The sequence below is a fragment of the Prunus mume genome, linkage group LG3 (genome assembly GCF_029339155.1).
Source record: "Prunus mume cultivar Tortuosa linkage group LG3, ASM2933915v1, whole genome shotgun sequence".
In the NCBI taxonomy this organism is placed as follows: domain Eukaryota; kingdom Viridiplantae; phylum Streptophyta; class Magnoliopsida; order Rosales; family Rosaceae; genus Prunus; species Prunus mume.
This window is the reverse complement of record NC_142700.1, coordinates 16119668-16132746: the sequence shown is the minus strand read 5'-3', so window position 1 is coordinate 16132746 and position 13079 is coordinate 16119668. Positions and strand designations below refer to the sequence as shown.

Sequence of the window (13079 nt, the reverse complement as noted above, 5' to 3'; positions counted from 1 at the left end):
GAATGCTCTAATCCTAACAATTTGAAGGGTAGGAAAAACAAAAACAGAGAAAATCAAGATCATAATGCCGTAATGGTATAAAACTCTTCTTAGTTGGAAAAGAGCTGTCCTTTTCTCCCATGACCGGAAAATTAACGTCGCCCATTTGCCAACCTCAAAGCTTTCTCATTTAGCCTTGAATTCTCGTCAGGGCATGTAATCACAATATTCTATAGTAAAATACTAAATATTTACAACTTTAGTTTTCATGATCTCTTTGTAGCACAGGTTCAGTAAAGAATCTTCTCGATTCTCCATCTATCAATTCTAAATGAGCTGAGCTTGATTTTGTAATATTTATTACTCGCTCTCTTGCTGGATTTATTTTTCCCAATTTATTGTATGCAAGAACCTCATTTTAGGGGCGTGTTCTTCTTGTACATCTCTTGTATTTACTCCTTTATTAATGAAATTCTGTTTGTTCTTAAAAAAATTATTTATGTGAGCTTCATTAAAGAAAAAAAAAACAAGAGGGTCATAGTTTGTATATTTTAAGAAGAGGACAAGACGACATGAACAAGAGACTCTTTCCATTACCCAAAAGAGATTTCGATTTCTTTCTTGTACATGAACAAGAAATATTTTATTTGTCCCCTTCATGCATACGTAGACAAAAACACAAACACAAACTTGGGACACGTATATTGTTTTGGTATTTTTATATTCTTAATCTAAAACTCTGTTTTGTTTCTAACACAGTAACAGTACTGCTACAACCTTGTTCAATCTCTACAGTCAAGATCTCTGCAAAGAATGCAATTTAAAAAAAAAAAAAAATAACTAAGAAAATATATTTTTATTTATTTATTTATCGACACCCTTTGAAAAAAATAAAAACTTTTGACGTGGGTATGACTAGCTACTCATAAAAGGGGATGTACTGAAATTTAACAAAAAGAAAAAGTTCTCAAAATTATTGTAACAAAATATAATTTTATATACCTACTTTTAATCATTTGAGTTACAAGCCCGCAGAGGCTTCTTCAAAAGCTTTGATAAAATCTTTATTTTATTAGAGGATGTATAAAAAGACCAAAAACCTTTTTGTGACCATGGTAGTAGCATGGCATCTGACCCATTGTCTTTTCTTTTTCTTGGTCAAATATGTTTAATTAACATGGGTGGGTGATTAAATAATTAAAAAGATGCATTTGCAATTATCTAAAAGCACACTTGAAACAAAACCTGCACCAAACAGATGCTGCTGACTCACATTAAATCCGAAATACAAAAGCTCATGATTTCTAAAGCATACCCACCAACTCAAATGGAATATGCTCTAATCATAGTCTGAGATTCTAAACACGAAATGCGAATAAGCCTAAGGTCCAGATTGACATTTTGCTTTCTCAAAGCAGCGACAGTCTTGGATATTATTGAATTATTATTTCTCTGCAACCTGGTCAAATAAAAATAAAAAACCCAAAAAAAAAAACACTGCCTAACTCCTTGTATAACAGGTGATTATGTTTGAATCCTTATTGGTATCTACAATTACACTCTTGGTTCATATGGCCAAAAATCCAGTAACCATGGATCTTCATAGAAACTCTTCCCCTGCCTCTGCCTACGCCAGAAATTGCCGCCTTCCTTTCCCTGTCATTTATGTTACATGAACGTATACCTCCTCGTGGCCAAGCTTCTCACTGCTTTGACTGAAGAAACGGGGAAATAAAACGATGTTTAGGCCTAAAGAGTAGATTGGATTTAGTATCATAAAGGGAGAAACCAAGCATATTCCCAACATCATCCTGTCTGAGTCAACTTAGGCGCCTATCATTCTCGACTTTAAATAATGGCGTAAAATTATGAAACAAACTTGTAAGTTCAATGTAAAATTAGGTAGACTTTTATGGTCCAAGCAAAGCATGAAAGAGGTCACCTAACACTACATAAATCAACATCCTAATTAGTGGCAATGATCCTTGCCAGTATTTATATCAGGCACATAGAACACCTAAGTTGCTCTGGTTATGAGCCAGGGCTACACCTAACCTTTCATCAATGTAGTCTAAAGAAAGTAGAAAGTCTAACTTAAAAAGATACACATAGTCTAAGGCTGCAATGCCATCACTATCATAAGCACGTGACACAACCCATACCACAAAAATATCCCCCAAATACCTGTTGGCATCTTTAACATACAAACAAAAGCCACGCAAAGAAAGCAAGCAAATAATTTTGTCCATATCTATAGAGTCGGCGAATTTGCATCAGAGAAAGTGTTGCAATATAATAACAATAGCTGGGCCACATCCTAACAACTTAAAATTCTGGAAATAATGGTAAACATACAACAGTTTTGATACGATGTTATTATGTTAAGAGTACATGATTCAAACATATGGAGTTCAAATCTCTTTAAATGCAATCTCCCAATATAAGATGAATTCTACATGTTGAGTAGTTTAACGAGAAATGTTAGGTTCATCATGGTATCAAAACGGGAGATCATTAGTTCAAATCCATGATACTATGACCTCACAATTTACGTTGAATCCCAGGTGTTGGGGGAAAGAAGCCCACACGCAAAGGAGAATGTTAATATATAAACAACAATTGGTCTGTATTCTAGTAGTTCAAAGTTTGGAAATAATGGCAACCAAAAATTTATCATGAATATCTAAAAAGTTAATAGGGGTGATAAAGCAGAAAAGGCCGTAAATAAATTATGAACAATCAAGCTCAATGCATAACATGGGCTTACCTGGGAATACAAGAAAGTTCCGAAAATTGCAATAGCAGCTCCAAGAGCATTGACGGGCTGAACAGGTGTGTGGAATATGATGATGGAGGACACTATGACAGATATACGTTTCATGGTGTTTCCTATGCTAAATGTCAAGGGAGAAATCTCGTCCAGGGACATGTATGACACCTGGTTGTAGAGATGATAGAAGACACTCTGGGCCGCCATCCACCTATTATGTATAACCGACAGCAATTCATAAGTATAAGAAGGCAATTGTATAAATAAAAAATAACAAAGGGGATCATGGTGTCAACAAGAACAAAACAAAGTATTGCTCCTATATAGTGATTCAAGGTCAACAACATTTACAACACATAGTCTTTGCAACAACATTGCCAGATGTATCTTATTCTCCATACAAGAAATAAAAAGTATGGAATGCACAATATAATGATTAACAATAACTGCAGATATGGAAACAATTAAAAAATGAACACAGTTTCACTATTGGCTCATCTGATAAACACTTCCAAATACCAGTACATTGACGTAAAAAGACCCTGTAACATAAATAATGAAGCTACAAACATTCAGCAAAGAAGTGGATTGCAGGAACCTATTATAACTATCATTTTGAGGCCAAAGAGTGTTCAAAACCTACTACTTTGCATATAGAAAAAGTTCATGATCAGTAAAAATGTGATAATCTAATTAGATAAACTTCTAGCACTTACTACCTAACCAAAACCAACACAACTTGTCCCTTGCATCATGTGCATTCTATTATGGCCATTCAAGACATCTCTGGAAATTTATTTTTTAGGTAGTAGTCTCTAGAAGAGATTTGACTTTGGACAGATTGTGAATTTGGATTCAGTTAAGTGAAAAAAGTGAAAATGCATTGAATTAACAAACAAATCCATACACTCCTAAAATAAACACATAAAAGTTGTGGTGTTTGGATTATAAGTTTTCATTATTGATTTAGGGATCGTGTGCCTTATTTTCTAACATGGTAAAACAAATGCATACCTAGAACTGAAGACACCAAACAGTAGAAACATATCACAGTTGGTATCAGGGCAGGAACCAGGAAATATCACAGTTAGTACATAGCATGTAATTACCATATTAGGTTGGGTCCAATTTGAGAGATGGCTGTTTCAAATCCAGCTTTCCACATCGCAGGTCCTTCCACCGCAATTGCAAATGGTGTGAGAATTATGAGCGACAACATAGATAGACAGGCATAATAGTTCATCCCGCTAACAGACTTTCCCTTCATGCCCCGCTTTGAAAATATGTTCCGAAAGACAAACGCCAGGTTAGATATCATGGCCCCCATAAATCCTGAAACAAACAGTAAAAAGACAAATTTAACACTCTAGAACCTTAAAGAAAAACACGCAAGCTCATTTCAAACCTAAATAACTAGAAATTACAATTTAATGACAGAAATTTAAGTTTTAACCATACCAAAACTCTGCAACTGGATAAAACTCATCCTGAAGGATAAAGAAGCATACAATATGAAGAGTGAAAATTTAATTTGGTTGCAGAAGAATATAAAGATAAGGTACGTAAATTACATGTTTAGATTTTAGATCTTTATTGATGAAATGTTAGCGCCTAACTAGCTTTATTGCAAAACTCCCTAACAACAAAGATGTTAATTTTAATATATATTGGTTTTCTTTTCCAGTGCAGCATGACACAGATTGTAAAAGAAAGAGAACAGAGTGCTAACAATTCAGAAAATAATAAGATCAATAAACCAAGAATTTTAACAATTCTGTTCCCTCTAGGAAAAAGAATGGTTACCTATCATGTTGAAGTTAAGCTCTGTCAAGGCAGCAAGACCACACCCACCGATGATTGGAAGGAGGGACAGGTAGACGGATGTAGGGAAGGACTCGCCCAACAGGAACCTTGAAACCAATACACTGAAAGCTGGCTCTCCACTCTTGATGATATGAGTGAAAGAAACTGCAACCTTAGACATACTAACAGTCGCTGCTACATGCCCAATTGTATGTGCCACAGCAACCTGTTGTGAAAACAGAAACAAGAAAGTCACAACCAATAACCAAAAAAGAAAGCATAGAAATTTCAAGCAAAATAATAATAAACTGCGAAAGTCTGTAAGTCATCTGGCAAAAGACTTCAAAACTGTAAAACGCAGCAAACATTTGAGACCTCTCAAACAAAGGCAACCACTAAAGATAAGGCATTATTTATTTCAATCACTCCTTTTCTTTTCACTACCAAAACATCACTTTTTTTATTCCCTTAATTTTCTCAGCAACCAAACAAAATGGTTATTTTCACAATAAAAGACATTCAAAAATCACAATTCACTTTCAATACCAAAACTTAAAGACCATAAAGCAGAACCAGTTAAAACTTCACTTTCTATCATTCTCCTCCATTCTCAGAAAACCAAAAGAACAAAAACAGAAGAAACCAAAATAAAACCCAATTCAACTTACAGGAAACAGAGCCTTCCAGAAGTCCATATCAGTCTTGGGCGCCTCAGCAATCCTAGTAGCCCAGGAGATCAACATGATCAAAGACCCACATGCCAAAGACAAAGTGGAGGTCAACCAGGGAAGGGGTAGGCATTCAACACCTTCTTATTGTATATATTGAAAACCACGTTCAGAGCCCACCACATAGCAAAATACACACCGATCTTCAGCTTCTTCGCCGCCTCTGATCGAGTATCGGCCTTCGGAAGCTCGATGTTCGACTCGATCGGCTGCGATCGGTCGGCCTCGTAAGCTTGGCATTTGATCAAACTTGTTCGAGGCTTTGGAGACCTAAAACTCTCGATCGCAGACACATGTAAGGCCTTTTGCACTGAAATAACTGATCTCTGAGACTTTTGCACCGGAAGAGAGGGCAAAAGCAACGATCTTTGCATCGGCGGCCGAGTGCTCTGCCGCAAAAAGATATCAGACCCATTTGTTATAGATGAGTATTGCTTCACAGAGCAGATCATGGTGAAAACAGCTTGAATTTCTGGCGTGAAAATTCAAGTGGGTTTTCTGTGAAACACAGAAAAAACCCAATACAGATCAATGGGTCAGAGTCGGTTTTTGGTGAGAAGAGTTGGAACCCAATAACAATTCACGGCTGCTGAACAGAAAACAAAGGAGAGAAAAAGAAAACTTTGGCTTTGTTTGACCTGAAAAAAGCTTGAAAGTTGAACCAGAACGGTAGATCTTCAATATATAGTAAAGATCAAAGCTTTGAATAATATAAAAAAGAAAAGGGTAGGAAAATACTTCTTTTTTCCCCTCAGATTTTATGATCGGGGTAGCTTTCGTAGAACAGAGTAATCTAATAAATATATGACAGCAGCCAGATAGAAATATTGAATTTTAATTTTGATTATTATTTCTTTATGACGGTTGGGTTTGGTGGAAGGGGTTTGTTGGGTGTGTTTTGTGAGACTTTGAAATCTACAAATACAATGGCTTTTCTTCTCTGAAATCTCAGTCCAGAGAGAAAGTGTTACCAAATAGTCATGTGAGTGCGCATCTTTTGCATTAAAGTACTCCGTCAACTTTCTCTACTTTCACAGGTAGTACTACAGACTACAAACAATGCGTTTTGGTTTCTAAAAGGTATTTTGTAGGTTTCTATATGCTGCGGTTGGGTGTATTTGCTAGATTGTTCTCAAGCTCAACAAACCATGTTTTTTTTTCGGTTGACAAATGATATTCTAAACTACTATAATGTATGAAGACGTTAATCAAACTTAAGTGCAAGGGGCTTTAGCCCACTAACCTAACCCACGTCTGTTCAACCAACCATGTCTTGCCATTTGACTAGGTCTAAATTGCGAGGGTGAGCAAAAAATTGGCGAGACGTCAAAACCAACCAAATCACCTAGTTTGGCCGGTTCATTGATTTTGGAGACCCTAAACAGAAATAAGAGTTGAAACCTTTTATATTCAACACTTAACTGCTTTTGTACAAAAATAAAAATAAAAATAAAAAGTTCCACGTTTAAGTGCTAAGTTGGTTAGTTTAAATAAAAGAGACCCGTTATAAGAAAAGTAAAGAAAAAGGCTTGAAAAATTTCAGAGTATAGCTTTGAAATTTTCAGTCACACACCTAAAAGGCCTTTTTAGCTTATTTAATTGTTGGACTAAAGATTTTGAGTGGTGATTTCCCCACTTATTTTTATCCTATTTTATCCACTTACACTCCTTTTTTTTTTTTTTTTTTATATAAAAAAGGAGTGTAAGTGGATAAAATAGGAGTGAAGAAATCATTGCCCAAGATTTTATAGGAAGTTTTATTTTTCTGGAGGCCATGTGCGGTCACCCAGCCCCACACTCTATATGAAGAACCCACAATACATTACATAATTTTATCTATACACCCAACCAAACCTATTAATTACTAAAAGTTAAACAAAAGCAAGTAAAATAAAATTCCAACCCTAACACAAATTTTTGGCTAAACCAAAACTTCGTTTGAAAATCGATCCAAAGCCATTGAACAACCTATCAACCCAAACTTCCGTTATCTGATTGGAACCATTGACCCAACCACTGGAAGCGCCGCCACTGCCACAAGTTACTGATCGATTAGAGGCATCACCTTATCGTTGTTCCTTCAAAAGAAAAAGAAATATGCATTAAACTCCTACTGTTCTACAAAATCCTTTGATGATTTAAACAAAATTAGGTGGAATGTCACTGAAAAATCTATATCGCTCCAATGACACTACAATGAATAACTCTTTAGATTGTTTGGTAGCATTTGAACGAACAAGAAAGATCTATACGACATATTTTCACTAAAATCTTGATCCACATTTGGTGTTGATCCACCAAACAGAATCACAACCATCACGATGACAATCTCTTAAAAAGCTTTTAAAAAAACTCAAGCAATCGACCTATAACTTATTTGGAGGCTTCCCAACTACCATTTGACGTTCCATCCATTAAGAGTAGCTTGTTTTTTCCTATGTAGGGTTTAGTTATTGTGAGAGGAAAAGTCAAAATATGTGGAAGTTTGACGAAGAAAGTGCTTAAGGTTGCATGGATGTGTGTTATAGTTATTGGATCTAGCGAGAAGATTTTACTTTTGATTTTAATGCTCCCTAAAGATGATTGGATAACTGGGTAAAATAGACAATTTACATTTTAAATTTCTCATAATTTAATGCAACATTTTGCTCCTTTACAAACCAGTGTGATTGGTGTTTTTTTTCCCTCTCTCTCTCTCTCTCTCTCTCTCTCTCTCTCTCTCATGATTTAGTTTCGCTAATTTATCTTTATTGAATTAGACTTTCCAAAAATGGACTCAGGATTTCAAACTTGACTGGGCTAAATTTAACTTACATATAAACATACAAAGAAGATAGAAAACTCGACCGTATGATGTAATTTCATTGATAACAACAAATAATAATACACCTAGTTAAAGGGGGACATAAACAATTTCTTCTACTTTTCTTTCTTTTTTTCCATTGGCTGTGCATTTTTTTTTTCCTTATGCATCTTTCTTTCTTTTTCTCCATTTTATTCTCCATGTGCATTGCAAGGAATTCCTTAGGATGGCAGCTTATTCAATTGGCTGGGCTATAATTTTTTTATGGGCTGGGAAAAAAAAGCCACAGGGGCTGTAGCCCAGGTTAACCATGCATATGGTCCGTCCTTGCATTCTATCATTAGCATTTTCTAAATAAGATGTTTTTGTTGGTATTTTGAAAGGGCTTATTTGTTGAAATGAGCTCTGTGGTTTTCAAATAGTCTCAGTTTGCGTCTTGAGTTTCAAATGACTCAATCTCCCCCTTGAACTTCCATTCTACCAAGATTGCCCCATTCCGTTATGTTTCAAATAAAAACTGTTAAATCAGTTGAAGTGGCATGGGTATTTTGGTAAAGTTAATTATTAAAAATTTTAAAATTCAAATTAAATATAAAAAATAAAGATAAAAATGTCTTTTTTTTTCCTTTCGTTAATCGTCAGCCCCCACCACCTTCTCCCTCATCTAGCCACATCGCCTAACCAACCCACACCCAGCCAAAACCCACCCCACCTTCTCCCTTTTCTCTCTCTCTCTCTCTCTCTCTCTCTCGTCAACCCCCCTCCCCCCAATTGTCAAAAGGCTCAAAACCCACAAACAAAATCACTAAATTGACATTAGATTTCGCATATGTGACAGTACATATCTCCCTTGGTGGCTGCCAAAGAAAGAGAGAGAATTGGGAGGAGAGAGACATAGGGTGAATTGTTGGTTAGGGTTTGATGATGTCGAAGAGAGGAGGAGATGGTGGAGGTTGAGTTGGGTTTTTAGTTGCCAAAGAGAGAGGGGGGAATGGGAGAGAAAGAGGGAGAGAGAAGGAAGAAGGGTTGTTGGGTTTTTTTGGGTACCTTTGTTTTGACATAGGAATGGGGAGGAGGAAAGTGGTTGCTGGGGTTGGTTGGGTGGTGGGGCTGGTTGTGATGAGGGAAAAGGTGATGGGTGCTGTCAATTAAGGGAGAAAAAAAAAACTTTTATCTTAATTTTTTACCTATTTAAAATACTTTCAATAATTTTTATATTTAATTTGAATTTTAAAATTTTTAATAGTTAAATTTACCAAAATACCCATACCACGTTAGCTGATTTAACGGTTTTATATGAAAACTAACAGACTGGGGGCAACCTTGGTCACATAATGGAAGTTCAGGAAGGAGGGGGAATTGAGTAATTTGAAACTTCAAGGGGCAAACTGAGACTATTTAGAAACCACATGGGGCATTTCAACAAATAAGCCTTTTGAAAGTTTAACCAAATGCTTCTTATCCTTTTACAGATATAGATAGATGAGAGAACTTCAAATAAGCTACTATTTGTGGGACCTATTATAAGTTGTATTTTATGACTCCAACTGTCAATTTTTTGCATCTTTGTTCAAAGATCATTTGTGTAAAAATTCAACATCGGAAATCATTTGATTAAATGTTTGTTTGATTTTTGAAAAAAGAAGAAAAGAAAAACCATGTTTGTCTACTTTTTTTATAAAAAAATTATGTCCTATTGGTTTACGATTTATTAATTTTTGTGATGATTTTCTATGAAGGACAACTTGAAAAATAGACAATTTGGCTCATTAAATACGATGCGGAATGAGTTCCAAAAGGTTTCACCCAAATAAACTTATTTAAGAGATACCTCAATGAAATGTGACCCATAAATCAATAGATAGATGTGAATTTTTCTGGTTTTAATTTTAACTCAAGTTAGGCGAGCGCACCAAAAGGACAATTAAATTCATACAATTAAGTTCATATGAGAGAGGTAAGGTCTAACTTAGTAGAAAATGGCCTTGACTTAAAGACCAGTGATCTCTGGTTCAAATCCCATGGCACCTTGGCAGGATGTGTGAGAGAAACCTCCATACATCCATAGTTTAGACTATCGCTTGTATTAAAAAAAATGTTAGAGAGAGAGAGAGAGAGAGTGAGAGAGAGAGAGAGTATTATTTGGAAATAATTTGGTCTATAAGTTCGTGTATGCTAACCAATATATAAAACATTCCATCACATTTGCTTTAAAGAATGCGTTTGAATCCAAAACATAAGGACTAAATTGGAGGATATGGTAAGATTCATGACAAAAAATGGTAAAAAAATTGCCAATATAGGATCTCTATAACATTCTGATGTGTTTGTGTGCTTTTGGGTACGTACAATGAACAACGAGTCGTCTATATATAATATTTAAAATCATCATGGCGGAGCATATATCCTTATCTTATTAACAATTAATAATCCCATCAAGTAGAATGTGATGAATAGTTGTGAAAATAAAGATGTATAAAAATTTCAACAACTTAACTTTTATTGAATTTTTAATTGGTGAAATTCAATGAAATATCCAAAGGATGTAGCCAAAGAAATAAAACAAAAATTCCTTGAAGATGTAAAGGGAGAAAAAGATGTACAATACAAGGGAAAATGCTGACATAAAAGGGAGAAAAACATTTTCATAAAGGGAGGAAAAGATTTAAATTTAAATGGAAAATTATTGGCAAAAATGAAAAAAAGATTTATATGGAACTAACAAACAAAACGTTCATGCGTTTCTAAACTCTGTATGTTTTACCAAAAAGAAAAAGAAAACCAAAACAGTGCTTTGACAAATATATAAGTGTAGCTAAAATGCTTCATAGACTCAGTCTTGAACACCAAAATGAGTGGAGCCCATCCTTTTCTTGTCACAAGTCTCTTCCTTTGCCTCATCTCAATCTCCACATTCCATCCAACATATTCAAAACCAAATGGTGGTTTTAGCCTCAAGCTCATCCCTAGAGACTCTCCTGAATCTCCTTTATACCCTGGAAACCTCACTGTAGTTGAACGAATTCAAAGAATGATCAGGTTCACCGAAGCCAGGGCTCACAATTTGGATTTGATTTCATCTTCAAATTATTCCACCATAGAACCTAACAATCTTAGTTTGATTCGTGACGGCTTCTTTTATATGGTGCAGGTTGGCATTGGGACCCCGGTTGAGTTCCAGTTCCTACTTATGGACACTGGTGGCGGCCTAATTTGGACCCAGTGCGAACCTTGTATTAATTGTTACCCACAAACTAAAACTCACATTTTTGTTCCAAGCCGATCGAGCACTTATCGAAGGCTTCCTTGCGACCACCCTCTTTGCCATGGTGATCTTCCTTTGTACAAATGTGTTAACGATGAATGTGTCTACAACATTGGCTATGGTGGCGGGTCATCAACTCGAGGTGTTGTTTCTTTTGAAACGTTCACATTCCCATTGGACGCCACTAGAACTATCGATAACATAATCTTCGGTTGTTCAAATGATAATCGAAACATTCAATTCTCGTTACGTGGTGTGATTTCGGGGATAATGGGGTTGAGTTTGAGCCCTGATTCACTGTTGTCCCAATTGGCTGATCAAACCCAGAGACGTTTCTCTTATTGCTTGGTCCCTTTTACTGAAGCACAAATGCAACCTAGTGTGCTAAGGTTTGGGGATACCATACCCTTACCATCTTCAAATGTTTACACAAGTCCATTTGTCACACCAGGAGGATCACATTATTACCACTTAAATCTGTTGGACATAAGTGTTGGAATGCGCCCGTTAATGTTTCCGCCGGGCACCTTTACGGCTAGGATAGGTTTATCTGGTGGTTTCTTCATCGACTCCGGTGCCCTAATCTCCCAACTTGATCAAAATCTCGTTAATGGACGCAACGTGTACCGAGAGGTGATGAGGGCATTTCAGAATCATTATGATTCTTTCCATCTTCAAAGGCTGGGTAGAGTGCCTGAAGGGTTCCCATTATGTTACAAATATCCTCCAGAATTTAATCAATTTGCCTCCTTGACATACCAGTTGGAAGGTGGTAATTATGTTGTTGATCCAAAGTATGTGAATTTCTATAATACTCAGGCAGGTTATTTTTGCGTAGCAATGATGCCAGGAACTGGGAAATCTATACTAGGAGCATGGCATCAGCAAAATATGAGGGTCACCTACAATGGCGCCATCAACTCACTCCAATTTTCTACCGAAACTTGTGCTAATGACCATCCTTAAATGATTGTAGTGTTCTAAGCTTGTTTTCTTTGTTGTTCCTTTTGTTTTATATTGCAGTGGCTAGTTTGGTGTTTGAAACTTAATAATTTGCAACAAAGTTATGGGAACTAAATTTTGCTTCTTCAATGTATTGTGCAAAACATTTTATCATTACTTACAAGAATATGAGTGCAAGTTTTTTTATTTATTTACAAAATGATATCTTATTATTCTATCAGGACGGGCCTAAACTTGGTTGCAAAGGGGTGGGCACGCACTGTTGGCCAATTGGCCAAACCCATGTATGCCACAAATTATTTATTTGATCACATTTCATTTTTACGTTTTTGGGCCTTTTTTATTATTTTTTTATTTATACAAAATGAATTTATTCTTCTTCATCATATAGCCTATGCAATTCATAAGAAAACCATATTTAACCCACACGTCTCCAATCAAGCCTTCTTAGGCATCAAAATGAAAGAAGAAAAGAATGCATTAATAAGAACTTATTGATTTTAAAAACCAAACAAGAAACTTGAATAGAGATCCCCAAAGAAGAAGAATTTGATTTGGGGAAGGGTACTTATCTCATTCTGCTAGTTGCATAATCTCCAATAAGGGTCAGACTCTTTGGGAACAATTTTTCCTTGAGAAAGCAACAAAAAAAATAACTTTTTATCATTAATTTCATATTTTTTTAAGAAAAAGAATATATCCAGTATCAACATTTTAGTCTTTGGATGGTTTTTTTTAATGAGGTGACAAATTCAGATTAAAAGTCAA

General features: G+C 35.6%; 2 protein-coding genes and 1 pseudogene across 2 annotated transcripts; 1 reads left to right on the top strand and 2 right to left on the bottom strand.

Annotated features, from left to right (window-relative positions):
- Positions 1–1212: 1212 nt before the first annotated feature.
- LOC103326390 (glucose-6-phosphate/phosphate translocator 2, chloroplastic) lies at positions 1213–6139 on the bottom strand. The gene is made up of 6 exons (XM_089047792.1): positions 6019–6139; positions 5221–5928; positions 4553–4778; positions 3859–4081; positions 2747–2960; positions 1213–1694 (listed from the first exon to the last, which is right to left on the bottom strand). Exons 2-6 carry the CDS (start codon positions 5293–5295, stop codon positions 1683–1685), a joined length of 750 nt encoding a protein of 249 aa, XP_088903918.1. The 5' UTR covers positions 5296–5928; positions 6019–6139; the 3' UTR covers positions 1213–1682.
- Positions 5331–5732, bottom strand: LOC148918894 (glucose-6-phosphate/phosphate translocator 1, chloroplastic pseudogene; annotated as a pseudogene).
- Positions 6140–10934: 4795 nt separating the features above from the next.
- LOC103326401 (aspartic proteinase nepenthesin-2-like) lies at positions 10935–12314 on the top strand. The gene has a single exon (XM_008228613.2). The coding sequence runs from the start codon at positions 10935–10937 to the stop codon at positions 12312–12314; it is 1380 nt and encodes a 459-aa protein (XP_008226835.2).
- Positions 12315–13079: the final 765 nt, after the last annotated feature.

Coding starts and splice junctions, on each gene's coding strand:
- LOC103326390 (XM_089047792.1), bottom strand. CDS start 5,295: ATGTTGATCTCCTGGGCTACTAGGATTGCTGAGGCGCCCAAGACTGAT. Junction 4,082..4,552: donor GCTTAACTTCAACATGATAG/GTAACCATTCTT, acceptor TGTTTGTTTCAG/GATTTATGGGGGCCATGATA. Junction 2,961..3,858: donor ATTGGACCCAACCTAATATG/GTAATTACATGC, acceptor TATACATAATAG/GTGGATGGCGGCCCAGAGTG.
- LOC103326401 (XM_008228613.2), top strand. CDS start 10,935: ATGAGTGGAGCCCATCCTTTTCTTGTCACAAGTCTCTTCCTTTGCCTC.